Source organism: Corvus hawaiiensis, chromosome 21, assembly GCF_020740725.1.
Source record: "Corvus hawaiiensis isolate bCorHaw1 chromosome 21, bCorHaw1.pri.cur, whole genome shotgun sequence".
Classification (NCBI taxonomy): domain Eukaryota; kingdom Metazoa; phylum Chordata; class Aves; order Passeriformes; family Corvidae; genus Corvus; species Corvus hawaiiensis.
This window is the reverse complement of record NC_063233.1, coordinates 8,934,708-8,962,680: the sequence shown is the minus strand read 5'-3', so window position 1 is coordinate 8,962,680 and position 27,973 is coordinate 8,934,708. Positions and strand designations below refer to the sequence as shown.

At 54.0% G+C, this 27,973-nt stretch overlaps 1 protein-coding gene across 7 annotated transcripts in view; it reads left to right on the top strand.

Annotated features, from left to right (window-relative positions):
* The window catches only part of LOC125336807 (collagen alpha-1(I) chain-like), a 74,022-nt gene that overhangs the window by 17,547 nt on the left and 28,502 nt on the right, over positions 1–27,973 (top strand). For 5 of the 7 annotated variants that reach the window (XM_048325863.1, XM_048325862.1, XM_048325865.1 and 2 more), the window contains exons 2-10: positions 9,194–9,341; positions 9,899–10,057; positions 11,083–11,278; positions 12,048–12,185; positions 13,715–13,756; positions 21,510–21,759; positions 21,830–22,170; positions 24,832–24,876; positions 25,868–25,987. In XM_048325863.1, coding sequence (XP_048181820.1) covers positions 9,194–9,341; positions 9,899–10,057; positions 11,083–11,278; positions 12,048–12,185; positions 13,715–13,756; positions 21,510–21,759; positions 21,830–22,170; positions 24,832–24,876; positions 25,868–25,987 — 1,439 coding nt within the window. The remainder of the gene's footprint in view (positions 1–9,193; positions 9,342–9,898; positions 10,058–11,082; positions 11,279–12,047; positions 12,186–13,714; positions 13,757–21,509; positions 21,760–21,829; positions 22,171–24,831; positions 24,877–25,867; positions 25,988–27,973) is intronic. The other 2 variants (XM_048325867.1, XM_048325866.1) reach the window with 2 other exon arrangements.

Sequence of the window (27,973 nt, the reverse complement as noted above, 5' to 3'; positions counted from 1 at the left end):
CGCAACAATTGCATCGTTTGTGCAGAAAGCTGGCAGCTGCCGGCGCGGGGTGAATCACAAATGTGCACATGTTTTGCCTGCGGTGAAAATCTGAGTGCTTTTTGGCCGTGAAATGGCAGCTTGTGAGGCTGGGAAACACTTATTTCTAATTTTTTTATTTTTTTATTCCTGGGGGTTGTGTTGAAGGGAGAAGGAGGGGAAGGTCAGGGCTGGTGCTCCTGCCCTGCTCTGCCCCAGGCTCTGCTGGGATGAGGCTCTGCTGCTTCCTCCTCTCACTCCTGCTCTGTTCCTGCAGGGAAAATGATCCCCAGCAGCCAAATGCAACCTCCAGACACTGACCCAGATGCAGAATTTTAACACCAGGTCAGAGCCTGAGCGCTGACCCTTGGAACAGCAGCTCCTGGAGCAAAGGAAGCAGAACTGGGTCCCTGCGAGGTGCTGGGGGCTTCGCTTTCCTGCAGGGATTTTGGAGATTTGTATCCTGTGAGGTCCCAGGTTCTTCCATTCTCTCCTTCCTTGGAGCCACGCTCGCTGCGAAGTCACTGTTGTCACTTGCTCTGGTGTTTGTGCAAAACTGTCAAAACCTTCCCTCTAATGAAGTTCCCTGGTGCTAATTTGGGGTGAGAATTGGTCACACCCGAGTGACAGGAGCTGGGGGAGGTGCTTGTAGTGGAAAAGCTCAGCTCAGGCAGGTCCAGCTCCCCCAGGAGCCAAATGCAACCTCCAGACACTGACCCAGACCCAGAATTTTAATACCAAGTTCCCTGGTGCTGATTTCGGGTGAGAATTGGTCACACCCGAGTGACAGGAGCTGGGGAAGGCACTTGTGGGTGTTAAGCTCAGCTCAGGCAGGTCCAGCTCCCCCCCGGGCTTCCAGGAGCAGCGTCTGTCTGTCCCCTGTCCCTCAGCACAGGGCCTTGTTCCTCCTCAGTGTCCCCAAAGTGGAGATTGCAGCATGAAGTGGCTGCATTTGAGCTAAAATCAACCCTGCACTGCCCTGTGGCCGCCCTTTAAAGGGACAATTGTCCTGGCTGGAGGGTGGCAGGGTGACAGACGAGTGTCCCTGAGTTGGGACGGGTTCAGACAGAGTAGGGACATCCTGCAATAAACCCCGCACTCCTGAGAGGATCAGGCAGGAGCTGCCTTTCCCTGCCAGCACTTGGGACCTGGCGTTTCCCACAAGCTCCCACGGGGTCCCATCACTGCTGGGCAGGCGGCAGACGGTGCCCAGGAGCCCAGACACGGCTGGGCACTGGCTCTGTGCCCGCTGGCACAGCACAGCAGCACGTCCCTGGCAGCCTCACACCCAGCCCTGTGTCCCCTGCGTGTCCCCTCCGTGTCCCCTGCCTTTTGGCCTCAGGCTCTTTTCCTCAGTGCCAGCTCAGGGGAGAGCAGTGCTGGGTGCCCCCAGCTTTGTCACTTTGCCCTCCTCTTTTGGGACCACCGATTCCCCCCCAGCGATGTTTTCCAGGTTTTCTCTGCAGGCTGGCAGGAAAGCCGGGTTTAAATGTGAAAGCAGCTGCCATCCTGCCCCCCCGAGGGGTTTCTGGATCTCCCACCACCAACTCTGGGGTCCTGCTCACCGCAGGGTTTGTTGTTAAATCGCCTCAGTTCGCTCCCCTGACCTCTTATCTCCCTGAAACCTGTGAGTTTGTCTGAGTCCAAACAGCCCTGAGTGGGAATTTGGCAGCTCTGTGCTGGGTACAGGGTGTGTGATGGGGCTGGGGGCACGAGGCCAAGGGCACAGGAAATTCCAGGTGGGATTTCTGCCCGTTCTCCTGCCGGGATGTGATAACTCGGGGTTTCCTCGGCCAGAGGACCTGAGCCAGACCTTTGCAGGGCATTCTCTGATTTCTGCCTGGCTGAAGTCACTGGCTCTTATCAAGCCTGGAAAATGGAGCTGTCTGACTCCCCCGTCTGCCCTCGGGCAATTTGTCCCCTGGGCTGCTGCAGGGAGTTGATAAAACGTGTTTGTCATGAATACACTGAGAGAGGGGGCTGGGACTGCCCGGCTGGATGGCAGGAGCGGAGCAGGCGGAGTTCTGAGCGCAGGGAAGGGGGAAGCTCTGGGAAGAGGCAATTGGGATGTCTCTGGCTCATCTGGGGTTGCCCTGAGCCTCTCTGGCTCAGCTGAGGGCTCCTGCCAGGCAGGTCTGCTGGATGAGGGAAAACACTGATTTTGTGGCTGCCATGAATGAAACAGCAGCCAGTTTAGAATCCCGGGATCACTGAGGTTGGAAAAGACCTCCAAGATCATCGAGTCCAAGCTGTGCCCGGTCTCCACCCTGTCCCCAGCCCAGAGCACTGAGTGCCACCTCCAGGCTTTCCTTGGACACCTCCAGGGGTGGGGACTCCAAACCTCCCCAGGCAGCCCCTTCTGATGCTTAACAATGTTTTCCATGGAGAAATTCCTCCTGATGTCCCCCCTGACCCTCCCCTGGCACAGCCTGAGGCTGTTCCCTCCACAGACCATCAGGAAAGCGCAAGAAGAAGAGAAGGAAAGCTCTGCGTGCCCAGGAATCTCTTGCAGGAACATCCTCCAGTGCTTCCCAGGACAGGAGGGATTTGAGGCCCAGTTCCTGACGATGCAAACACTGCCTTTGGATCAGCAAATCCTCACCCTGCAGGGAGGAAACAGCAGGAAAAACTCGCTCTGTTGCTGCTCTTTTCTCTCCTCTCCTGCTGTTGGAGCCAGGGCTGGGGGCTGGAGGCACCTCCTGGTGGTCCTGACCTTGGAGTCTTTCAAAGCCAGACAGTTCCTGGGAGTTTTGGGGTGTTTGCACACCAGTGTTCTCCAGGATGAGAGGACAGAGCCTCAGGCTGTGCCAGGGGAGGGTCAGCTGGGGCATCAGGAGGAATTTCTCCATGGAAAACATTGTTAAGCATCAGAAGGGGCTGCCTGGGGAGGTTTGGAGTCCCCATCCCTGGAGGTGTCCAAGGAAGGCCTGGAGGTGGCACTCGGGGCTCTGGGCTGGGGACAGGGTGGGGTTCAGGCACAGGTTGAACTCGAAGATCCTGGAAGTCTTTTCCAACCTAAATGATCCTGGGATTCAGTGATCGGAACAAGAGGATGATAAAAATCAGGGCTCCAAACCCTGGCTGTGTGCTCTTCCCAGCCTGGGGTGTCCATCCCACCCAGAGCAGCTTTTTGGGATCATCCCTTCACGGCTTTGGTGTTTATTTCTGTTTTCCTCCCAGCCCTATAAAACAAAACCGCAGAGAGGGAAGCTGTTGGAAAGCTGGAAACCCCTGGAGAGAGTGGGAGGGTTTGGAGAATTTGCTGTTCATTTACTTTGACAAGGGAGCAATAATGAGAAGTTTATTTACGAGCGACAGCGAGGGCCAATGTTTATGGCACTTGTCCCCACTCAGTGTCACCCAAGTTTTATTGGGATGTTTTTAGTTGTTTTTAAATGAATCCCACAGATTGTAGACCCATTCCAACGCTGACTCCCTGTAATTCAGTAATTAATTTAATTGCTGAGAGGCCAAATTGAACAGGTCGAGGAGTGGTTGTGTGGGGATTTAAATGAAAACCATGTAAAAATACCCCTCCTTAAAGCTTTTAAGCCCTGAGTGTGGATGAAACATCATTTCTGTGGTGTTTGAACTGAGATGAGTGAAGGTTTGAGCTCAGCCCAGGAGCGTTTGCTGCCGGTGCTCCAGGAGGGGACAGGAGATGAATGCACAGAGCAGAGGGAGGAGGGTCTGGAGGGGAAATGTGGAGAACAGGGGGTGGAAAATGCACCCAGGTGCGAGTGTGGCCTGCGGGCGAGGGCTGGACAAGGCTGGGGTGACACCAGAGCGCCTCTCCAAGGACCAGGAGCTCTGGGTGGGGTTAACTCTGGTGGTTGCTCAGGAAGGAGATGGGTGAGGAGCTCTGTGGGGTCTGTGGGGTTGGATGAGGTGACCCTTAAATGTCCCTTCCAACCGGAGCTATGTCATGGTTCTGTGATCTCTCAGCACATCTTGGGGAGGTTGGAAATGGCTTCTTTTTTGGTTTCCTGTTAAAAAACCCCAAAGCAAGGCAGGCCACCAAACCCTGCAGAGCAGCTCACCCTTGTGACCCTCCCTCCCAGCGCCTCCTTCACAAGGGTCTCCTTGCTCAGCTTCCAGGATATCCATGTGCTCCATGTCCCAAACCCTTTCCACGTCCCCACAAAGGCAGCAGACAATTTCTTAGACACATTCTCTCCCCCTCACTTAATGGGATGAGATTTTTATGCCATCTCATGGCTTGGAGAGTTGGGATTTGCCCTGAGGAGAATAAAGGATAAAGCTGAAGGCTGAGCTGCCCCTTCCACACTCCTGTGACCACTCCGTGGCTTTAGCAGCCCTGAAACTCTTCCCTGCTCCCAAAGCTCTCCTCCTTTCCTGCCGCTTGCCCTATTTTTCCCTGCAGCCAGCTTATCCTTACTCGGGGTCATCCTGCCTTCCAGCAGCCCTTCCTCCTGCCCAGCCTTTGTCCCCAAAAGCCCCATCCCCACCCCGCAGAGCTGGGTGGGCACAAAGGAGCGGCAGCACAGCTGCAGATCCGGGTAATGAGCTCCAGGAGAACCTGTGCTCCCGTTTTTCCTGCCCAGACAATGCGTGCAGCTGAGCTCTTTCTTCCGAGAAGGTTTCGCTTCCCTGGGATTCGCTGTCCTCTCCGTGGGTGGGTGGCTGCATTCACTCTTCCATAATAGCTCCAGCGTCCTCCGTGGGAAATGTCCTTGTTCCTTTTCTTCCTGCTTTGGCTCTGTCCCCTCTGGACTTGCAGCCTCGGGGTCAAACCCAAATTATCCCTGCTCTCCGGAGGTTGAAATCCTGTTGCATAACCAGCCCCGGGAGCTGCGTGTGCTGCAGCTTAGAGCTCACCTCAGGTGCCTTCTGGAGGTGGCCTTGGAAAGGGATGGTCGGATGAGGAGGGAAATGGGAACAGTGGGGAATGGATGTGGCACAGGGAGTGACACGGGTGGCTGCCGTGGGCATTGGCACGAGGAATCCTGGGGCAGAAGGAGAAGCTGGAAGAGCTGCCTACAAAAAACTTTGTGTCGAGGTGTCCTTGACCTTGCTCCATGTGTGGAGCCACCAGACAGTTCCAAACAAGTGTGAAGTTGCCATTTTTGCTGCCCTTGCTCCAGAAAAAAAATCAGGCACAACCTCCAACGTTCTTCCAGAGGCAAAAGGATGTGGGATGCCAGGGGCACGTGGAGGAGCACCGGTGTGCTGGGAGGGCTGTGCTGGTTGGCCTCTCGGTGCTGGTGTCACTGGTGTGAGGTCTCAGGACAGAGTCCTGGTTTTCCATCACTTCATGCAGGGAGCCTTCCTGATTGAATTCCAGCTGTGATGCCCGAGCCTCTCTGCTGCCGAGTTCGAAGTGATCCTAAGCAGAGTCCTGGCAGAACATTTCCATCAGGCACTCATGAATCGGAGGGAGGAAAGGCCCATTAGGTCATAGGCTCCATTCCCCAGCCAGAGCTGTCCCCTGGGCTGGTCCCCAGGGCTTGGCCAGCCCTGTTACTGCAGGTTCCAACCAGTGCCACATCCAGGGGAAGTGACTCAGCCTGACAGACCCTGTTAGGAGCTCTCCAAGGCCCCAATTTTGGGTTGTTTAATACAATTTTCCCTCATTTGGGGAGAACATAAAGCTCAGTGGAAGTTTCGCACATTGAAACAAGCCAGAGGAGAAGATGGGTGGTCTCTTTTCTGTGTCTGCAACTGGAGGTGCCCCTCAGGGAACACTTTTTTCTGGGATGCAGCCCCAGGGACGGGATGGGATGGGATGGGATGGGATGGGATGGTGGAGAGTCACCACTGAAACCCATCTGATTCCTGAGAGCACTCATGGACCTTAATGACCCCAACCAGTCTCACTTGGGACCCCCAGCTTATCCCAGCAGCCCCATTTAAGCTCAGCCCTGTGCTCTCAGCCTGAGCTGTGGTGGTGGGGTCTTTCCCTCTTGGGTGGGCCATATATTGACCCTGGATGGAATTTATCTCCTTGTCTTTTTGGTCCCTGTCCCCTCTCTGTCCCTTGGGTGGACTTTACCCCTCACTGTGGCCTGGTTTCCACACCAGCTTCTGCCTGTGCTTCCCTTTTCTGCTGACCGAGTTCCAGGAGGGATCTGGACCCTATTCCTGGCTGTCCTTGCCTGGGGCTGCCTGTGGAGCATCCCCCAGGGGCTGGCTCTGCTTAGGGCGTTCCCCTTTGGAATCTGGGCCTGTCCTGGGGTGCTCCTGCTCCCCAGCTTCCCTCCCCCAGTGCCCCTGCACAAGTCTCCCTGGGACTGGGACACCTGGGAAGATTTCTGCGCTGCTTTTCGGAGCAACTTGGATTTGGCAGCTGCAGCTGAACTCCAGGAATCTCCTTTCCAGTGCAGGAATAGCCATGCTGGAGGCATCTGGGCAGAGGTTGAAGGGCAAAGCTGTTGGTTTGGGATGCTGGATGTGCTCTGTGAGCAGTGGGATGGACAGGGAGAGCCCAAGGTGAGCCCAGCTGGGCTGTGAGCTCTGCTTTGGGGTCCAGGATGGAGGTAGGAGGGTGCAGGGGTAGAAAGAGTGTTGGTGAGCAGAGCTGCTCCCTGATGGGCTCTGGAAGGAGAAGGGAAGCCTGGCTGTGGGGATAAAGCAACTTAGCCCTGGGAATGCTGAAAACTCTGGAGAAAGTGGGATTTTTGGAAAGGAAACACAGAATTCCTGTAACAGATGTACAGCCTGGCCTGTTCCTGCCTCTGGCTGCTGCAGCAACTGCACTCAGCAGCCTCAGCATCCCCTGCCTGGGGTTAATGTGCTCCCAGGAAGGTTGTGACCCTGCTCTCCGAGCTGGTGACTCAGCCCCTGCAGCTGGGAATGGCTTCCCAGGTAATCCATGTCCTTGGGAAGCAGCCTGCCTGCTCCCAGAGTTCAAGGCCAAGGGAGAAAATAAACCTGCTTGGAAATGGAAAGCAAATCTGTGATGTTCTTGTAAGAACCACAAATGCAGCTGTGCCAGGAGGGAGAGGAGGCCCTTGGTTAATCCTGGGGAGAAGCGGCAGGAAAAGCTTTGGAGTTAAGGCTGGTGAGCCCTAAATCCAGTGTCATGAACAACCTCATTGTGCAGCAGCTTCAGCCCCAAAACTGTGGGGCCGTGAGCTGCAGACAGTGCAGGAACCTACTCTTGGAATCCTGTTACAGTTTGGGTTGGAAGGGACCTTAAAAACCATCCCATTCCACCCCTGCCCCAGGCAGGGACACCTTCCACTATCCCAGGCTGCTCCAAGCTGGCCTTGGACACTTCTAGGGATCCAGGGGCAGCCACAGCTGCTCTGGGAAATCTGTGCCAGTGTTTAACCAGCCTCACTGTAAAAAACCTTATCTCTAATCTAAATCAATCTTCCAGTTTAAAACCATTCCCTGTTTGTTCCCTGCCCAGGGAATATTCCCTGTGTGTTAATTCCAGGGCTTTTCCAGCTGCAGCAGCTGTGGGAAGGCCCATCCCTGATGGGATCCACTGAACTCTCACTGCCCGTGATCTCCAGCAAAGCTTGATGCTGGTAGGGGCTGCAGCCCCTGGGCATGGAATTGTGAAGGTTCTTCCACTGATGGGAGGAAATCGCCTCCCAGAAGAGCTTGGGACTGGGAGAAGATGAATATTCTGGATGTTTTCCCCTCTGTGAGCTGTGTTTGGTCTCAGATTAATTCACATGCTGCGCTGATAAACTCGGTGGATTTTGCATTTGGGGTTTCTGCCTGGTCAGGGCTCCCAGGGGCTCAGCCCTGCACCCTCTGGCTCACTCCTCGTTTTTTGGTGTTCCTGCTGCCAGAGGCTGTTGCACCTTCATTTTGCAGAGCTTTGGGTTGCCTGGAACCCTGTGGATGCTGTGCCCGCGTGGAGAGCTGGGGAAATCCCAGGTGAAATCCCAACTCCCCCCAAACAGCCACATCTCCTGCAGGATCCTATTCCTTCCCATCTCAGGGCTCTTCCCATGCGATGTCTTCCGAGGAGATGGCATCAGGAGTGACACACGAGTGTCTGAAGTGGATCAAAGCAGCTTTCTGCTCCATTGATTTGCTATTTTCCCTCTCTGGGGTGTGGATATCTCCTGGCAGGTTGCAGCGTGCCCGGGGCTGTTTGTCTGCCCTCAAATAAATCTCACGCCTCATCCACAGCGGGAGTTACAGGGAATGAAGGGGCTGGATGCTTCCCAAGCCGTGGCAGATGCTCATGCAGATGGTGCTGGCACAATTCCCACTGACAAATCATCGAGTGGGATTGTCCAGACCCTCCCAGGAAAGGGACTGTGGGGTCTGGAGTGATCCCAAAGGGTGTTGATCTGAGCCTGTCCCTTGTCCCCACTCCTTGCTGGTGGCAGGGTTGGTGCCACACTGGAGGGACCTGGTTTTAGTTGTCTGGGTAGAGCCAGAGGTCTGAAAGTCTTTTTGCTGATGGAGAGGAACAAGAAACCTTGAGATTTTAAAGACATTTTTCCTCAGGTGTTCCTGTAGTTCAAAGATCCTTTAGTTAAGGAATGAATTTGGAAAGGGAAAATTTCTGTTCGCCAGGGGAGTGAAAACTCCTCATGGTGCTGCCAAACAGCCCAGGGCAGGGGCTCTCCCCCTGTTCAAATCATCTTGAATGTTCACAGCACATTCTGAGAGTGGATCCTCTCCTTTCTGGGAATTCCCACTGGAATTCCTGACCTTGGAATAGGGCTGAACCCTGCTTTGGGCAGAGAGGGGTGTCCCCATGCTCTGGTTGGGACACTGCAACTTCTTCCCACTGCTTGGTCCAATTCTTTGTTTACAACATCAGCAAGGAAATTTGGGGCAGGACGAGCAGGATTCCTGTACCCAGCTGCTCCAGGACTTGTGGTTTGGGATGTTTGTGTCCCAGGCTCTGCTTTACAGCCCTGAGCATCCCAGCTCTGTGGTTGTGAAGGTCCCACCACTGCTGGGGAAGGAATGGCCCTTCCTGCCTTTGGGAGAGTGGCCTTGAAGCTCATATTGGGGTTCAGAAATCTCACCTGGCTGTAGAGTTGTCTGAATGGTTTTTGTGGGCTGAGTCTGCTGAATTTGTGTGCTGAATTTTAATTTTCCCAAATTTACACTCTTCTTCCTGCAGGTTTTGTCTGTTGTCCAATTTGTGTTTTTCTTTTGAAAAACGACCAGAGCAGAGCCCTGTAGTGGAGGTTTCTCAGCCTCCTGAGCATCTCTCTCCTCTCCCCCAACACAGACGAGGTGAACCTGCTGGACAAAATTACTCTGCACGCCCAGGACCTCAGCAATGTTTCCTTTGGCTACGACCACAGCAAGTGCAGGATCCTGGAGATCGGGCAGTACGCCACCCTCAACATCCCCACCAGGGAGGCCTTTGGGGACAGGTAACCTCCCTTCAGGGGGTGGGGATGGGCTGGTGGGGCTCAAAAATCACCTGAGATGTGGCCGTTGGTTTGAGGAGTTCCTTGGAGAGCCCATTCCATGATGACATGGAGATAATTCAGCCACTCTGTGCTCTAAGTTTGGGCCTTCCTTCATTTCTTACATTTTGGAACAGTTTGTCCTGTCTCTGGAAGTGTCCAAGGCCAGGTTGGATGGGGATTGGAGCAACCTGGCCTAGTGGAAGGATGGGATGAGCTTTAAGGTTTCCTCCAACCCAAATCATTCTGGGGTTCTTTGATGGTTCTTGGTTGGGTGCAGGAAGGACACCTTGGCACGGCCCCATCACCCCGTGCTGAGGGTGTGTGGGCAATGCTAAATTAGGCCTGGCTGCTTCTCTTTGAAGCTCACAACTGGAACAATTCTTTGCTCTTGTTTCTCTTTATTTTTCATTCTCACTCAGTTCCTCTGTGCTGTGACGCGAATTTTTTCATTTCAAGGGGTCGGTTCATGGTGACACAGCAGCAGCTGTGTAGTGTCACGTGTCCCCTCTGTCTGCCAGGTTTGCAGATGAGCTGAGCGTGCTGCTGAAGCTCAGGTATTCCCTGAAGGAGGACACCAGCCTGGTGACCATCCTCAGCCATCGCAGCCATGTGCTCTTCCAGATCAGGATTAACCCCTATGGCCTGGTCTTTGTCACCACGAGGAGGAGACACTACGAGTAAGTCCCAGCCCAGGTGCTGTTTTCCTGCCTTTCCATCCTTCCTTTTCCATTCCCAAGGCCAAGGGTCAGGGTTTCTCGCTCTGGTGGGCTTTGGGCAGTGCTGAGCTCACCTCAGCTGAAGGAAGGTGATGGCCCTCAGACCAGGTGCAGGTTGTCTCTCCTCTTTGTCAAATTCCACTCTGCCAAAACAATGCAGCTCTGGAAAACAAAGGACCAAAAGGTTCAGATCCTTGGGGATAAATCCAGCCACAAAACCCAGGCAGTTCTCAGATGTCTCAACTGGTTGTGGACATCCACAAATCCATGGAAGAAAGTGATGGTGTTGTAATAACTCTAGGATTGTTCATTTTGTCTGCAGTAAGGATGGATAAGGAGTGTACTAGCTTGAAAACAAGCCAGTGGGAGGCACCAAGTCAGAATAACAATTTAATGGGGAAATTAAAGAAAAGGAAAAAACTAAAAGAAAACACTGGTTCAAACTGATAGAGTCAAGATACAACCTGAGTCCCTGTTAGGCAGGGTGGTGGTAGCAGTCTGGTAGAATGGTGGCTGCAGTCCTCTGAAGCGGTGATCCTGTAGTAAAGGGGTCTGCTTTTCCTCAGAAGGCCCAGTGGTGGCTGTGTAGCTCCTGTCCTCTGGAAATCCAGTGGAAAGGGTTGTCTCGGTGTTCAGAGTCTCAGATTATATCCACGCTGGGATGCTTGGTTCCTCCCTCTGGGTGGAGCATCTCACAATGGGGTAATGAGTCATGAGGCCAAGTGTTGATTAGGCTCATTAACAGAAGATAGTCCGGAGGGAGTTATCTCTGAGTCATGTGGCAGGACAATGATGGGCCATGAACAGAAAGATAGTCTGGGGGGAGGAGGCAAGGAAACACTGCCCCACCTGATTTCAACAGCTCATGAGGATGGGAATAGAATACACTGCAACCCAGGACACCTGGGAGCTGCTGAGGGGTGAAGGCTGGTCCTGGATAAGGTGTGGGATGAAGTTTCCTGTTCTGCCTCTTCCCTTTCCCTCAGGTTCCCAGTGTCCTTCCTGGGCGACGGGCGCTGGCACCAAGTGGCTCTCAGCATCTCGCTGGAGAGGCTGGAGTTGCATGTGGACTGTCGGCTGGTGGACAGAGTGAGCTGGTCCAACTATTTTGGGATGGGAGTGAACACCGAGGGACTGATCATCATCGGAGGCCTCATCGAGTCCTTCGAGATCCCCTTTAAGGTGAGAGCTGGGCAGGGTCTGCTCTACCTGCATGAAGGAGGTTGCAAGCTCCCTCTGAAAGAAACCATTTCCATCACCTTCTCTTCCCGAAACAACATTTATGTTCATGCTTGGGCGGGATAAACTTTGCAAAGGCTTGGAATTGTGCAGAGGGCTTGGGTCAGGGCAGCACAAGTGGCAGCAGTCAGGTCACCTCTGGGTTTGACTTCCACTCATCCTCTGGTGTTGGCCATGACTTGGACCATGCAGAGAAGTCTCTGTGCAGTTAGCATGGAAAGATCTGGTTGGGGAGTGTGTCCAGTGGCTTCAAACTTCCAAAGGGCAGGGTTAGATGGGATATTGGGAAGGAATTGTTCCCTGGGAGGGTGGGCAGGCCCTGGCACAGGGTGCCCAGAGAAGCTGTGGCTGCCCCTGGATCCTTGGAAGTGTTGGGCCACATCATTCCATGATGACATGGAGATAACTCAGCCACTCTGTGCCCTGAGTTCGGGGCTTCCTTCATTTCTTACATTTTGGAACAGTTTGTCCTGTCTCTGGCCAGGTTGGATGGGGCTTGGAGCACCTGGGACAGTGGAAGGTGTCCCTGCCCGTGATATCTCTGCATCCAACTCTTGAAGCTGCTGAGGGAATGCTCATTGCCCAAACCATCCCGTAAAGAAATCCCTGGCTATGAGAAGCTGGAGACGACCTCCCCTGCAGGCCCTTCCAGACCTTTCCCTCTCCTCTGGAAGAAGCAGGGGATCAACTCTGGTTTCTGTGTCTCTCCCAGGGCACTCTCCAGCAGCTGACCTTCGTGATGGGAGACCCAGCAGCCGCTGCCGAGCACTGCCACAGCTACAACTCAACCTGCCCAGGCTCCTTCAACCTCAACAGGGCCCCGTGGGAGCTCCCAACAGCCTGGCCAGAGGTGTGGCTGGGGGCAGCTGACAAATTTAGGGACTGCTGGGCCAAGCTTTTCCTTGGTGTCACACGATTCCCATGAAAGGCCCAACCCAGGGCTTTAATGCAGCCTGAAGGTGCTGGGATCCCCAATTCAGGGTGGATGTGAGGAGGTGGAGTGGTTCTTTTCCATCCCTTCAAGTCACAGATTGGTTTGGTGCCAAGGAGAGTGAGTTAAAGGGAGAGTTTGGGATCCAGGGAAAGCCTGGGGGTGGGAATGACTGGACGTGCTCCTGTGTGTGACACTGGAAAGCTTTGAGTAATGCTGCAGCTGGAGCTTCGTTTCTGGGAGGAGGTCAAAGCTGTCCTTGACATGGACACCACTCTGGAATTCTTGCCCCCTCCCAGCAGCATTGCACCCTTTGGTGCATCCTCCTTCCAGGGGTTGTCCCTCTGTTCTGCCAGCATTGCTGGAAAATGGAAATTTGGGGGACTTTCTTCCGTTGCAGTGTTCAGCAAATTTCCAACAAACTTTTCTGTGTCATAAAGCCCAGATCACATCATAAATCCCCCAAAACATGAAGCACCCAGGCTTTCCTCAGGAGCTGGAGTTGGCCCAGGGAGATTCCTCACATCTTAGGCCAGGTATCTCCATAGGAAGTGCTCCATAGGAGCCTGCAAAAAGCTGGAGAGAGGCAGGTGCTGGATGTCAGCGCTTGGCACGAGCCTCCCGTGTGTAACACCCGTTCCTGTGCTCTGGTGAGGAGCTGGGACAGCTGCTGGGGAAGGGCAGTGCCAAGGGAGGGAGCTGGGTGTGGGATGGGGCATCTGTCCTGTCTGGCTCATGTCCAAGGTATCCTTTGGGATGCTGGAGCCAGCATGCCCAGGCAGGAATCAGGGAGTGGTGACAGCCCTGCAGGGGCTGCTGCACTCCCAGCATCGGCTGCTTCGTTTTGTGTGGGTTATTCGAAGAGGAGGATTTTTGGGAAAGCCCTGCTCATGAGGGATTAAGGAGCTGGCTTGGCCAGGGAGTGTGGAGAAGGCTGAGTGTAACTCAGAGCTGGTCACACTGGTTCCCTCCTGCTCTGAGGGAAGCAGGAGTGTCCGAGTGTCCAGTGGAACCCCTGGTCATCCCAAAATGAAACCTGTATTATCCCAAGCTCTGGAGGCCTGGAGCTCTTCCCTGAATGGCTCTGGGGTCTCACCCAGCAAGGAGAAAATGTCACTTTAAGCATCAGTAAATTGGCTGCAGGTGGGACCCCACGGGACGGTTCTGCCCCACATCTCCCCAGTTCCCATCCCTTGCTGGCCCTCCTCAGGGCTGAGGAGCTTCCAAATCAACAGAAACTGCAAAACCCACCCAAACTCTTGGGAGGTTTGATCAGAGGTCATTCCCTCGTGTTGCTGTGAAGGGTTGGCTCCCGCTGTGCATTCCCTGGATGTTTCCTGTGCAGAGGCAATTCCTCAATCCTGGAGCCAGCAGTAAGCACCTGCTGAAGTCAGTGCTGCTCCTTGGGCAGTGACATTTTTCCTCTTTTTCTCTCTCCAACTCTCCAGGTGCCAAAGGAAATCAATGAAGTCCAGGATTCATCTGCTCAGGTACGACTCCTGCACTGTCCTTCCTCGTGTCCCTCTGCTGTCACCCCCAGGCTGTCTCCTGGGGACACGAGTTGCTTTAATGAGCAATAAGGCAAAGCCAAAATACCCAGCCAAGGCCACTATTATTATTTTCTTGGCTGTTACTGTTATTTTTTTTACTGCAACCTCTCTCTTTAATGGTTTGAGCGTCCCTTGCCGTGTCCCAGACCTGGTGGGGGTCACGGTGAGTGCTCAGGTGACCTCCGTGGAGCCAGAGGGGTGGTGGTGGAGCAGGGAATGAGATGGATCAGGCTTCGTGGATCTGCCTGGGAGCTGAGCCAGGCTGGGTTAGCCTGGAGGGAAGGAGGTGAGGCCAGCAGGGTGGCAGGATTCGGGATAAAGCAGGGTGACCACTGCTCCTGCCCACAGCGGGGTGTGATGCGTGCCTGGGGAGGCATCCCCCAGGATGTCCCTGCTGTCACTGAGGAGGTGGGAAGGGCTGGAGCTCTCCATGGAGGAGGTGGTTGTGATTCTGGAGCCCTCCTTGGTATGGTTTCCTGGGATCTGGGGTGGCTGCTCCCCAGTCCCACTGGTGCTCCTGGTGCTGAGCTCCGTGTTGGAGCTGCTGTTCCCCAGCTGGCGCTTGGAGCGTGTCCCCAGCTCTTGTGCATGTGCTGGGGACATGAGGCAGTGCTCTGAGCGAGGCTGCCTTTGTGTTCCTGCTTGATTTGGGATTTTGAGCCAAGCTTTGTTGTTCAAGTCCATGCAGGCACATCCTGAGGGGAAAGCCACCAGCAAATGCAAATGGGGATTTTTGTGTGTGTGTGACTGAGATTCATTCCCCTCAGCCTCCTGGTTGCTGTTAACTCTTTGGGGAGAGTCTCTCTCCTCCCACCTGGCTACACCTGGAGAATTCCAAACTGGAACTGGCCAAGTGACCTTTGGCAGCCGGGTCCATCCCGTCTGCTCCGGGCTCAGCAGCTCAGGGGTGAACGTGCCCCAGGTTTTCTGGGTGGGTTTGTAACGAACTGAGGTGGCAAAAATCACCTTTCCTGGGCACTTATGGAAGGTGGGCTCTGCCGTCCTGCTGGATCCTGTTTGGGATGGGATTCCCCCCATCCGATGCTCGTTTCCCAGCCGGTTCTCCCAGCCCCTGGCAAGACGTTGCCATAACAAGGAAAGTGGTGAAATCCATTGGTCTGCAGGGGAAAATGAACAATATTCTGGATTTGGGACAAGTTTATTTTTCAAGCCCTTAATAAGGAGCAGAGACGCCTCGGAATTGTTGGCGTTAGGATTTATTAGGAATAAAAAAGCTGCTGCAGTTTGGGAGTAATGAGGAGCAGCCCAGCTCTGCTGCAGAGACAGGCCACAGCTCTGCCTTCTAGTTCCTTTGTTCATTTAGAAGTAAATTAGTACATTGGTGGATTCCTTAATTGTTAATTAGAGCTAAATAATTATGGAGGCTCAGGATGATGTAATGGGGGCAAGGCAATAGAAGGGTTGTTGGTTACTGGCAGTGATACCTGAATTGCAGCCTACTCCTTTTGGGATTTTTTTTCTTTTTTGAGGGATAAATTGTCATTTCTGAGCAATCTTGGGGATGTGGATGGTGTTGAGCCACTTCTCCTGCTTTCTGTTTTCTCTTTGGCTGCCTGCCCTAACCGTGAGCAGGAGGGCTGAGCTGGATCCTCAACTGAATGGCTTTTCCAAGGCAGCTTAACCTGGGATCCTAAAGCCATTCAGCAAACAGGCAAAGCTTAAATCCCACAGATTTCCAAAGAAACTTCAAACCTGGAACTTGAAAACTTGACAGGTTTAATTATCTGGGCAGTAAAAGTTTGTAAATTTCTTCTTGATTTAAAAATGCTGTGAAAGCTCCATGGAAATGCTCGGCTGGGTCGTGGCACCTCTGTTCTTCCTGCTCAGGTTTGTCAGTGAGCACAGCTGGGCTGGCAATCACTCCTTCAGGCTCACTCAATCCTAAAATTCCATCCTTCCTGTCAAAGCAGAGCAGTGTGGAGCCTGTGTAAGTCAGGCCTTGCATGTACTCCTGGTGCTGGGCTTTAAAATACCCGACACAAAAGGCTTGGGCCTGGCCCATCCTGACTGACAGAGACAAGCCCTCATGGGGGAACTGTCCCTCTTCCACCCCGCTGCTGCCCTGGAGCTCTGGGGCTGCTGGCTCCTTGGATAACCTGGGATAATCCCAAATATCCCTGTGGGGAATGTGACTGACAGCTGGAGCCCAGCTCTATCTCCCCGCTCTCAGGCCTTATCTTGAGATGTTGTACCTGATAGCTCTGATATCTCAGCCCCCTGAAGAGCTCTGAATCCATTTTTTTTCCAGCAGGAGAAGATCTGTGGATAATTTATTGTCCCTGAAACCCACTGTGGGATAAATGTAATGACAGGACTGCACTGAGCTGAACCCCAGAGGTTTTTAGTCCCCAAACCAAGGTGCTGCTCCACCCAGCCAGGCCGTGAGGCATCCTCTGGTGGGAATTACTGCTGCTCTCCAGCCTTTTATGACCTGACCCCCTGCCTGGGGGCAGCTTTTATGCCCTTGCTGACTTTTAGGGCTTGTCATGTGCCAGAAGTGTCCCAGCAAGGCCTTGGTTGGTGATCAGCATCTCCAGATGCTTCCCAGGCCGTTGTTGTCCCACCAGTGTCTCGTGTCCTGCTGCAGCTTCACGGCCGTGTCCCTGGGGAGCCACATCCCCTGTGCAAGGCCCTGCTGAGGGCACTGAGGAATGGGGCTTGTCCTGCTTTTCCTTTGGAAAGGTGAGGCACCAGTGCTGCAGGAGAGTGGCAGGGAGCACATGGAATCCTCCCGAGGTTCCCAGGCTCAGCGTGGCCCCTGGATGTGGAGCTTGCAGGGATGTTTGGGATTTTGGGTTGCTTCAAGTTTGAGCCTGGGTAGGACATCAGGGAGCCCCAAACATCCCCCTGGGGGAATGAGGCATTGCTGAGGGGTCACAGGGATCTCCGAATAAAAACCATCTTGTTCCTGTGGGAAACCTTCCCAGGTTGCTCCAAATCCTTTCCAGCCTGGCCTGGGACATTTCCAGGGATGGGGCAGCCACAGCTTCTCTGGGAATTCCATCCCACCCTCCCAGCCAAGAATTCCTTCCCAATATCCCATCTAAATCTCTTCCAGTTTAAAACTGTTCTTCCTTGTCCTATCACTCCACACCCTTGTAAAAAGTTCCCTCTCCAAATTTCTTGTAGCCCCTTTAGATGCTGGCACTAGAAATAATTTACTTTGTTTATTTTTTTGTGCAGTCCCTTCCCAAATCCAGCAGCCAGGTGTCATATGGGAAACTCATGAGCAAACATTTCTGCCCCTGTGGGCTGGGGATCACTGTGCTGAGCTGTTCCTGGTTTCATGGAGAAAGAGGCTCCTGCTTTTCTGGCCTGGAGCAACTGGAGAAGGATGGAGCAACGTCTCAGGGCTGCAGCCCCTTCCAGGAATGAGGGCAGAGCAGAGGGAGGGATTTATCCCCTCCAGACTCCTGCTGTGGGTGCTGCAGCTCCACAGGTACAACTGTGTGACCTGAGCTGCTGCTGGACACAGCCCACGGCATTTCCTGGCACTTATTCCTTCTTTAAATCAGTCCAACCTTGATTTCAAATTTTTTTTTCCCCATGATGCAGCCTCTTCTAGGGGCTTGATGCTAAAAATGTGCTGGAAAAAAATAGTTTAAAATTGTCCATCTCTGATCTTGAGTGAATCATGTTGTACCTTCAGCTGTTGGGTGGAAGAGGCTTCTATTAACCAAAATATCTGTTTCCTGGGAGAAGACCTGAGCTTTGAACTTGGTTTTACCCAGCCTGACCCAGCTGAAAATTAGGGCCGAGTGTTTTGCTGGTTGTCTGTGCTGCTGTAAACAGGGATGCTCCAAGCTGGGCTTTAACCCCTTTGTCATTTAGGAATTTTTGGATTTGGAATCAGCTCAAAAGCCCTCCAGAAGTCCAGCAGCACTGTTATCTTTGTCAGTAAAACACTCTTAGGCTCCTCAGGCAACATCCCAAGTTTGCAACTCTTTCCAAAACCATGGCATTAATTACATATCCGTGGTTTCTTTATTAATGAGCCCCATATCAGTTGCTCTGTTATTTTGCTTGGGCTCAGCTTGAGGGAAGAGGTCTGTAATTACTCAAAGCTTCCTGTTTGCCTTTTTTTTTTAAATTTAATTCCATATTGGCACAACACGAAGCCTTTTCCCAGTCAGTCCCCTGGAGCTTCCCCAGCTCTCAGAGCCAAACTGAAAATTCAGTGCTTGTCTTGGGGAGAGCCTGAGGTTTTCATGCTTTTGGGGTTAAATTATGGGGCTGGGATTGAGAAACCTCTGCTCTGAACCTCTGGAATGGGAAGTGTTTTGTTGTCTTTGGTTATGTCATCTGGATTTTCTAAGTGGGATTCTCCAGCTCTTCCCACATCGCTGCTGTGGTTCTGTCACTGCCACGTGGCAGGTGACGAGGGGGACTCAAGATGTGGCTGGGGCAGAGACTTCTCCTCCTTTATTTTCCTTCTTTAATCAAATGTTCTGCAAATCACAGACCCTGCCTTGCTTGTCACGTGCCAATTCCTTCTTTTTTCCCTTCTGTTTTATCACCCTTAATGGCTGCTTTCAATCTGGGCTCCTTCCCCACTTCCCAGCTGGAATTTCTGGGAGCTCAAGCTCACATGCCTCACTCAACTCTCACGCTTTTGGACAACTACTGAGCTGTTCCCAATTTGTCCCTCTCAGCTGGTTCTCCTCTAAATTTGGCCTGTTTGGAGGATCAAGGATGGGTTCTATTGATTTTGGCTTTAGTTGTGTTTACACAGCCAATATAATTCAGCCTCATTCCTCAGTAACTTTTACTTGAGACCCTTTTCTCGTGGAGTTTCCAGTGTGGACCTTTCTCATGTCAAGTGTTGAAGGTGAATTTAAAACCTCCTCGTCTGCACTGTGTGGGAATTCCAGGCTCCCAGTGCCAGCTGCCAGGCCTGGATGTGGCTTCCCACTGGGATTCCCAGGCTGGCACATCCTGTGGAGCTCTTCTGCACCAGCATCACCCACTGAGAACCCGAAGTCTTCAGCTCCTGCCCCTGCAGCGCCTCACAGCTCGTGGTTAATAAGGTTTGGGAATTCTCACCGCACTGTTCCTCACCTGCTGGCCGAGTTGGTTGGAAATCTGAGCAACCTGGTCTATGGAAGGTGTCCCTGCCTGTGGCAGGGGTGGAATGAGATGGGATTTAAGGTCTTTTCCGACCCAAACCATTCCCTGATGCCTTCTACCAGCTGGTACCCACAGGAAACTGTCCTTTGAGGAACTGGTTTTTAAATGTTTGGCTGTTGAGGCCCCTGGGCTGAATCCCCCAGCCCTGTGGAGCAGAGAGGTGCTGCTGTCTTCTGTTAATTTTCCACTCCAAGGTGTACAAAATGAGGCACCAGGTTCTCTTCCTGAAAGCTGAAACTTTCCAATCCTCGGGGTTCACTGGTTGCAAAATGTGTTTTAAGGAAATGAACACTTTGGATCAAAACCAGAACAATTGGTTGGAGAGAGAAATACAGATCAAGTTGGGAAGCTGAAGTCCATTGATTTTTTTTTTTTTTCCCACCATTAAAGGTGTATTTCAAGACCTGCTTTTATTCAGAAAACCCCCAAAAGCACCAAAAACGTAACATCAAAACGGCGCTGCTTCACGGTTTAATTTCTGCAAGCAAAAATTTTTGATTCCAACTCTTCATTTCTTTATTTCAACTCCAAAAGAAAGGGCTGTGGCTTTTATCCCTTCCAGGAATTGCTGCAAAAAGAACAAATATTCCCTGTGTTCCCCTCGAGGGAGCTACTGCCCTGTGGGGACTCTGCTGTCCCTTGTCCCTCTCTCAGGAGCTTGTCTGGGCTGTGGAAATGAGGAGTGGGGCTCTCGAGGTGCCCCTGGCAGAGGTGCCACCCTCGGGCTGCACAGGGAGGACCCTGGTGATGCTCCAGATTTTGGGCAAAGCCTCTTTGCAGCTCCACGCGGCTGGAGGGGTCGTGCCCAGGTGGGTTTAGTCAACTCAGGGACCCAATTTTAGCATCTCTTCAGGTGATTTTTGACCAGCCACCACCTCTGAGGGGACACTGTGAGGATGGGGGGTGATGGCGTGAAGGGAGGGGAGTTTTGAATCCTCCTCTCTGGTTCTCTGTGTGAAGCAATGCCTCCACTGATTTATTTTAATTGATTAATTGCAACCCTTGCAGCCTCTTTGCTTGGGACAGCCGATCAGCAAGGGGCTTCTCTTTTTCGGCATTTTAACAGCAAAATAATAATAAAAAAATACAAAATTACAAAGGTAAAAATTTGCAAAAATAAAAAATTGAAAAATTACAAAATTTAAATGTTAAAAACCTACAAAATTACAAAATTAATTTTTTCTCCTCCACTCGGGATGGGAAGAGCTTGGAAATCTCCAATCTGCTGGCAGCAGAGCCAAAGCTTCAGCAGCTCCTGCTGCCTTTGGAGCTCCTCCACCTCCTGTGGTCATCCCAAATGGGCTTGGCCAGAGTCGGCTCCACTGGGACCGTTGGGTTCTCACCTGCAGGATCTCACCTGCAGGATCACCACTTCTGGCAGGAAAATTGTTGTTTTTCCTGCTTGCTGCTCCTGCAAATCCCCCTTGGTGCTTGCTCCCAAGCCAGTGGATCCATGGAGCAAAGCAGAACGGGAGCCACGTGCTGGGCTCAGCCCATGGAATGTGGGAAGAAGGATGGGAAGGACTCTCCAGGTCTCCTTCCCGGCCCTGCAAGGCAAGCGTGGGGCTGCATCTCCCTCTAGTGACTTCTCTCAGCTGGTTTCTCAGCAGCTTCTCCACCAGGAGCCACCAGGCAGGGCTGGTGCCACCAGCTCGCGGTGCCACGCGCTGTGCGTGTCCCCACGGAGCCCAGGAGCAGCACGGAGCGGGCTCCAGGCAGGGCTGGTGGCCGTGTGGGGCTGCTGGAAATGCTGCAGCTGCTCCAGGAGAGGTGCAGGACCTTCACACCCACCCACCAGCCCAGCCTGAGGTGCTTTCACCGGTGCTGGGTGGAAAAGTGGTGGGATTTTGCAGTGCAGGGAGCTCTGAAGTTCAGCTCCTTTTCCACAGCCGGTGTTTTTGAGTCGAGTGGGGTCATTCCTCCCAGTGCTGCCGTTTTCCCCCATCCCTGGGCAGTGCCGGGGCTCTGCTGGAGGTTGTTGGGCAGAAAGAGCCCCTAAAGGGGCTCCAGGAGAGCTGTAGAGGGACTGGGGACAAGGCACGGAGGGACAGGACACAGGGAATGGCTTCCCAGTGCCAGAGGGCAGGGCTGGATGGGAGATTGGGCAGGAATTGTTCCCTGGGAGGGTGGGCAGGCCCTGGCACAGGGTGCCCAGAGCAGCTCGTGTCCCTTGTGGAAGGAGAGTTTTGGTTTGGAGGTGGATGAAGTGTCCTGCTCATTCTGGATGAGCTGCCCTGGAATTTGAGGGCTCCTGCCTGGGGCTCACAAGCTGTGCCCTGCTTCATCCCCCCAGCAGCATTCCAGCATGTGGGAAATTAGGAATTACAGAGTCATTAAGGTTGGAAATGACCTCCAAGGTCATCAAGTCCAACCTGTGACCACCTTGTCACTCAGACCAGAGCACTGAGTGCCACATCCAGTCATTCCTTGGATACTCCCAGAGATGGTGACTCCACCACCTCCCTGGGCAGTCCATTGAGCAGCAAAGAAGGAAAAAAATAAGTGAACCCTTCAAACTTCGTCTTTTTCCTTTCTTCTTTTTCAGGACTCCAGACTCAGCAGTTCAGATTTGACCCTGGGGCCGCCTTGGCCGTGGGAGGTTGCCCAGGGGACACTCAACCTCCAGCCTGATGGGAGCGCCCTGGCTTCCCTCTCTGCTCACAAGGTGCCACCAGCTGAGGAGGAGGAGGAGGAAGAGGGCAGCCTTTCCATTGAGGATGAAGGCTTTGAGCTGCTGAACTCCACCTACAACAAAATCACCGGCCCCGGCAGGCCAGCGCTCAGGAGAAGTTCCGGTGAGTCCACGATTTTCCTCCTTTTCTCCATCCCGATTTCTGGGAATCTGACAGTGCTTCACCCACCCAGGAGCCTCCATCAAACCCCCCCAAGCAGCCAAGAAGGAGCGTGGCTCTGACCCCCGTGAGGAGAACGTCACCACCGAGAAGCTGGCGGGGGACGTGGGTACGCGGCGGCGGCTCCCGCCCGGCAAACCTCGCCTGGACCCCTTCCCCAAGGTGTCCCCATCGCCTCATCGGGGGGCTGCTCCCAAAGGAAATGTCCCCAAAGGTCCCCTGAGGGCAGGGGCAGTGGTGGGTGTCCCAGAGAAGCCTCTCGGAGCAGGACATGCCAGATTGTGGGTGGCACGTGGACACCAGGGCCGTGTGAAGCCGGGACCGCCGGGGCTGCCGGGACCGCCGGGGCTGCCGGTGAGTGGAGAAGGGGTAGGAGGGGTGGGTGGTGGGGAAAGGCTGCTGAGATGGGGGCAACAGCACAGGGACACCTTCTCCAGGGTGGGAAACCTTCTCCAGGATAGGAAAGCTTCTCCAGGATGGGGAACCATCTTCAGGGTGAGGAACCATCTTCAGGATGGGGAACCTTCTCCAGGATGGGGAACTTTCTCCAGGATGGGGAAGCTTCTCCAGGGTGGGGAAACCTTGTCCAGGATAGGGAACATTCTCCAGGATGGGGAACCATCTTCAGGATGGGAAAGCTTCTCCAGGATGGGGAACCATCTTCAGGGTGGAGAACCTTGTCCAGGATGGGAAACCTCCAGGTTGGGGAGCCCTCCCCGTGCAGGCACAGTGGGGCTGGGCACTGACACTGGGAGAAGATTTTTGGATGTCACTGAGGAAACCTCACTGAAAACTGGAGAGAAGACGATTCCCTTGTCCTCCTTGCTCTAGAGATGGTCTCAAATCATTCCATCAAACTTTGTTTTTTCACTTTTTTTTTTTTTTTTTCACTTTTATTTCACCCTGGTCCTGCCCAGAGTCAGGCTGAGGGGATCAGAGGGGACCAAGCTATTCCCTCCAGCCCCAGACCCCACACAAAACCCCTGCCATCCACCCATGGACCCCACTGGCATCGCTGCTTTTGGCTTCTTCACCCCCAAATTGATGCCTGGTTCAAAGCAGAGCACTGGATTTATCTTGTAATACATTCTGAGTGTTTTTCAAGTCATTCAGTTGTTGTAGAGGATGAAAAAGGGAAATTTAGGGGAAAAAAGAAGGTAAACTTAGACTAGAGAAAGCTTTAGAGGAGTCACGTCTTCATTGAGGATGAAAAAAAAAAGGTAAACTTGAAATAGAAGAGCTTTAGAGGAGTCAAGTCTTCATTGACGAGAAAAGGAAAATTATAAAAAGGTAAACTTGAAATAGAAAAAGTTTCAGAGGAGTCTTTGTTGAGGAGTAGCTGAAAAATGTTTTTAAATATTTTTCTGTTTATTCATTCTGCCAAAATGATTTCCCTAATTTATTTATATTTTCTTAATGTTTCCTCTAGAAAATTTTATTTTATTTCATTTCCCCACTGCCAGAAGTGACCCCAGGCACCTTCTCTTCCCTTTTCCTTCCATCCCTGTGGAAGTTGTGGGCTCTGCCCCAGGGCTCGGGGGGCTCCTGCAGGGCCGTTTCCATGGCCGTGTCTGAGGGACCTGGCACTAAATCCATCGTCCCTGAGCCAGCCTTGGGATAAATTTAGGACTGCTAACTCCCCCTTCAAGCCACCTCCTTGCTGCTGCAGCTCTTGCCTGCAAAAATAGAAGAAAAAGGCAAAAGGAACAGATGCTGGAGGCTGAAAAAATCCCAGGAGAAGAGGAAACGTCACGACGTTTGACAGCCCTGCTGTCAGGAGGGACCCAGCCTTGGGGGGAGCTGCTTTCCTGTCCTGGAGAAAGCCTGGAGATGGGATTTGTGTCCTTGGTCCTGAGTATCCTGGGTGGAAACACCGGTACCAGAGCTCCATCCCAGCTTTAGGGGTTAGGGAGCTGACAGGAAAGATGGAGAAGGGCTTCTTACAAGGGCATGGAGTGACAGGACACGGGGAAGGGCTTCACATGGAAAAAGAGCAGGTTTGGATGGGATATTGGGAAAACATCTTTTCTCTGAGGGTGGGCAGGCCCTGGCACAGGGTGCCCAGAGCAGCTGGGGCTGCCCCTGGATCCCTGGCAGTGCCCAAGGCCAGGCTGGACATTGGGGCTTGGAGCAGCCTGGCACAGTGGGAGGTGTCCCTGCTCATGGCAGGGGCTGGATGGGATGGGATTGAAGGTCCCTCCAGCCCAAACCAGTTTAGGATTCTGTGCAGGACTGAAGCTCAGTGGTGGCAAGTGCCAGGCATGGCCAGAGCCATTATTTTGGCCCAAATGTGTCCCCAGCCTGGCAGCTTTCCCTGCTGCTGTCCTGCTGCTGCTCCCAAGGGCAAAGGGCAGGGGGGCTCCGGGGCCCCCAGGGAGAGGGAACGGAGCCATGGGGGAGCTCTGTGGGGTCAGACCTGGTGCTCTGCAGGCTCAGAACAAGGCTGTGTCTGGGATTGAAGCTGTCAGAGCTGCAGCTCTGCAGCAGAGGCAGGCAGAGGCTGTCAGGTAACACCTTCCAGGGAATTGTTGTCATCCCAAAAAGCCAGGATCTCCCAGCTGGCTGTTTCTGCCCACACAGGTGCCTTGGTAAGCCCTGAAGTGGGGTCAGCCCGTGGCCAAAATGTGCATTTTTGCCCAGATCACATCTCCCAGCAGTTAAAGGCAGCTGATGTTCGTGTCCCTGTCCAAACTCCTATTGGAGTGTGGATATGATTCAATTTTAGGGGATTTTTTTTCCCCTAACACGCTGCCTTTCCTCCCCAGGTGTCAGGAGATGTTCTCCTGCTCCCCTGCCTGCTCTGGGGTGTTTCTGTGGTGCCAGAGCAGGAGCAGCCAAACCAGGGGTCTCTCCCCACCCCACACTGGTTTTTGGGGTGTTTCTCAGAGGTTGAAGCTGCTGGTTTGCTCTGAATCCACCATTTCAGTCCCTGCTTGCCTGGGGCTGTGGCCCTGGTCACTCGGTCACTGTGGGATCTCCCCTTTGGGGTCACAGCTCTTCTCCTTTGCCTTTCAGGGCTGTCCTGGCAAACGGGGACTGGTGGGGCCCAAAGGAGACAAAGTGAGTATCCAGAAAAACAGGGGCGTGTCCAGTATGGGGTGTAGGGTCTGGGGCAAACACCACTGACAGTTTGGGTTGGTTTGGGGGTTTTTCATCCAGAGGGCAGTGGGAGCTCTTGGGGGCCCTGTCTGTGGGTTTGGAAGAGGGAGGAACTGGGTTTAGTGAGCACTTTAAGCCCAGGCTTAGGATTTCACCTCAAGTTCTGGGGCAGTTTTGGGCACCACAATATAAAAAAGGACATTGAGTTATTAGAGAGCATTCAGAGGAGGCCACGAGGATGGGGAAGGGTCTGGAGGGGCCCGTGAGGAGCAGCTGAGGGCACTGGGATTGTTCAGCTGGAGCAGACTGAGGGCAGAGCTCCCCGGGGGCTGCAGCTCCTCCCGAGGGGCAGCTCCGATCTCTGCTCCTGGGCCAGGGACAGCACCCAGGGAGCGGCTGGAGCTGGGCCAGGGCAGGCTCAGGCTGAGAGCAGGGAAAGGTTCTTCCCCCAGAGGCTGCTGGGCACTGCCCAGGCTCCCCAGGGAATGGGCACGGCCCGAGGCTGCCAGAGCTCCAGGAGCGTTTGGACAGCGCTGCCAGGGATGCCCAGGGTGGGGCTGTTGGGGGGTCTGTGCTGGAATTGGATGGGATGATCCTGGTGGGTCCTTTCCAGCTCAGGATATCCTGGGACTCTGTGACTGATGTGCCTGGACAAGCTGCTCTCTTTCCTCTGAGCCACTCAGTGGCTCTGCAAAGGCAGCAGAGCTGGGACATGGAGCAGCTTCAGCTCAGGTCACCTGGAGGAGGGACACTGGTGTGTCCCAAAGCCCAAACCCATTTCATATCCATGAAATCATCTTGCAGGGACATTTGTCCTCCAGCCCTGCACTGGTCAGACCCAGGCTGCCCTCCCTGCCCAGACCCTGGCAGGGCTCTGAGTCAGAGCCGGTGTCCAGCCTGTGCTGGGTCCTAAATCCCCGCAGGTTTTAAGGAGCTGCCCTTGTCTCCGCAGGGATACCCTGGAGCCATGGGGCGGACGGGCCCCCCAGGTGACCCCGGCCCCGCTGGCACCCCTGGTGTCCCCACCGTCGTCCTCTGGAGGAACTCCAGGGAGGACTGGCAGTTGTTCACGGTGAGTTCCAGCCACAGGGGGCAAGTGCTCCACTCACACCTCCCCAGCAGCTCCCTGCATCCCTCTGCTCTGTGGGAATGGGATGGGATGGGATGGGAATGGGATGGGATGGGATGGGATGGGATGGGATGGGATGGGATGGGATGGGATGGGAGGAAGGGTTTGCCATGGCTGAGTTTCCTCACTGTTGGGTGGGAGCTGAGGGGAGATGCCAAGGAGGGAGGTGCAGCTCACTGGGGGTGGCTGTGTGGGTGGAATGGGATCAGAGTGTGCTCTGTCCCCTGTGGCTGACCAGGACGTCTTGGCCATGGTCCATCCATCACCCCCCTGGGACAGGGCCCAAGGAAGATCCAAGCCATGCACGAGCAGCCCTTTTCCTGCTCTGATTACAAAGCCTCTCTCCTGTTTCCCACCTTGTCCCAGCCTGTGGCTCGCAGGGTTTGTGCCCATCCAGCTCTTGCTGAGACCTTTTCTCACCTGATCCATTGGAGCAGGATCTGTGGGGAGGCAGGAGTGCCTCAGGCACTGCATAGCTGGAAAACTCCATGGGATGACTCCCAAACTCACTGAACAACCCAGCCAGGCTCATCAAGAGTTCCCAACTCCTCACAGCGCAGCCTCTGCTGTGATTAAGCTTAAACTCCCTGTGGAGCCTGGAGTGATCTGGGCAGGGCAGTAGCTGAAGGAGTTGTGTTTCTAAGTGCCCCAGCACTTTTCCTGGGGCTGAGAATGCGCTCTGCTTTGTGGGGCTCTGTTTCCCTCTGGTCCCTGCAGTGTGGCACGATGGCATCAGTGGCTTCAGGGGCAGAGCACTGGGCTGGTGAGAGCTCCACACTCCAGCTCTCCAAGAGCTCCAGTGACCTTGGGTGGGATATTTGAGTTCTCCACAGCTCATTCATTGGTGAAGAGCCATCATTGCATCCTCTGCTCCAGGGGAAATGCCAGGAATTCTGGGGAGAGAATGCAGCGGGAGGATCTCTGCTCTGCCAGCACAGCACACCCGGGGCAGGGATGGTGCTGGAGGAGGAGGATGGTCCTGGTTTGGATCTGAGCTTGGATTGACCTGCTGGGAGTCCTTGGGCCAGACCTTTGTGGGTTTGGCTTGGATTGGATCAAAGCAGAGATCAGATTCCTGCTGGTCATCAGGAGAAGTCTTGGTTCACCTGGAGAACCTCTGTGTTCTGCCATCCTCCTGCTGCTCCAGGGCAGGAGCTGTGCAGCTCCCAGCGCTCACAGGATCCATTTCAGGCACGCAGTGTGTGCAGGAATAAACAGGGATAAGAGGGAGCTGGATATCTCCATGGTAGGGATCTCCTCCCACCCAGGGCAGACCCCTCTCTCACCAATTCCTGCTCTCAGGCCATGCTTCCAGCACTTTGCTCTGCAGTCAGAATTCCCTTTATTCTCCCCCTGCCTGCGTTTGGAAAGAGACCTCAAGCTTTGTTTTCCTGCAGGCAGAAACACTCACACCTACGGGCTGGGAATTCCTTGGTGTCCCCACTTTGGAATGCTGGAGGCAGCACATCCTGTCTGTGCTTGGGAAGCTGAAGTTGGAGAGCTGCTGCATTGTGGCTGAGGGCCCTGGTGCTGGCCCTTGTCCCCTGGGCCCTGGTGCTGGCCCTTGTCCCTTAGGCTCTGAGTGCAGGCCCTGCTCCCCTGGGCCCTGGTGCTGGCCCTGGTCCCGGCAGGGCTGGCCTGGTGCCATCTCTAGGGGAAGGCAATGTCTGCCAGAGGGCCATGGGCCACCCCAAAGCCACGCAGGGCCATTGTGTCTGTGGCCCCATGACCCCGGCGGTGCCGCCGGCGGCAGCAGGAAAGCGCAAAGCCCTGGGCTGGGATTTGCTAATCTCTGCTGAGATAAGGCTGGGCTGGGACTCTGGCTGCTCTGGGGACGGGGCTGGCTGTGCCTGCAGCCCCACAGCGCCGTGCTTTGGGGCTCCCATGAGCGGATCCCCATGGTTTGGGGGATTTGGGGTATCCTGGGGT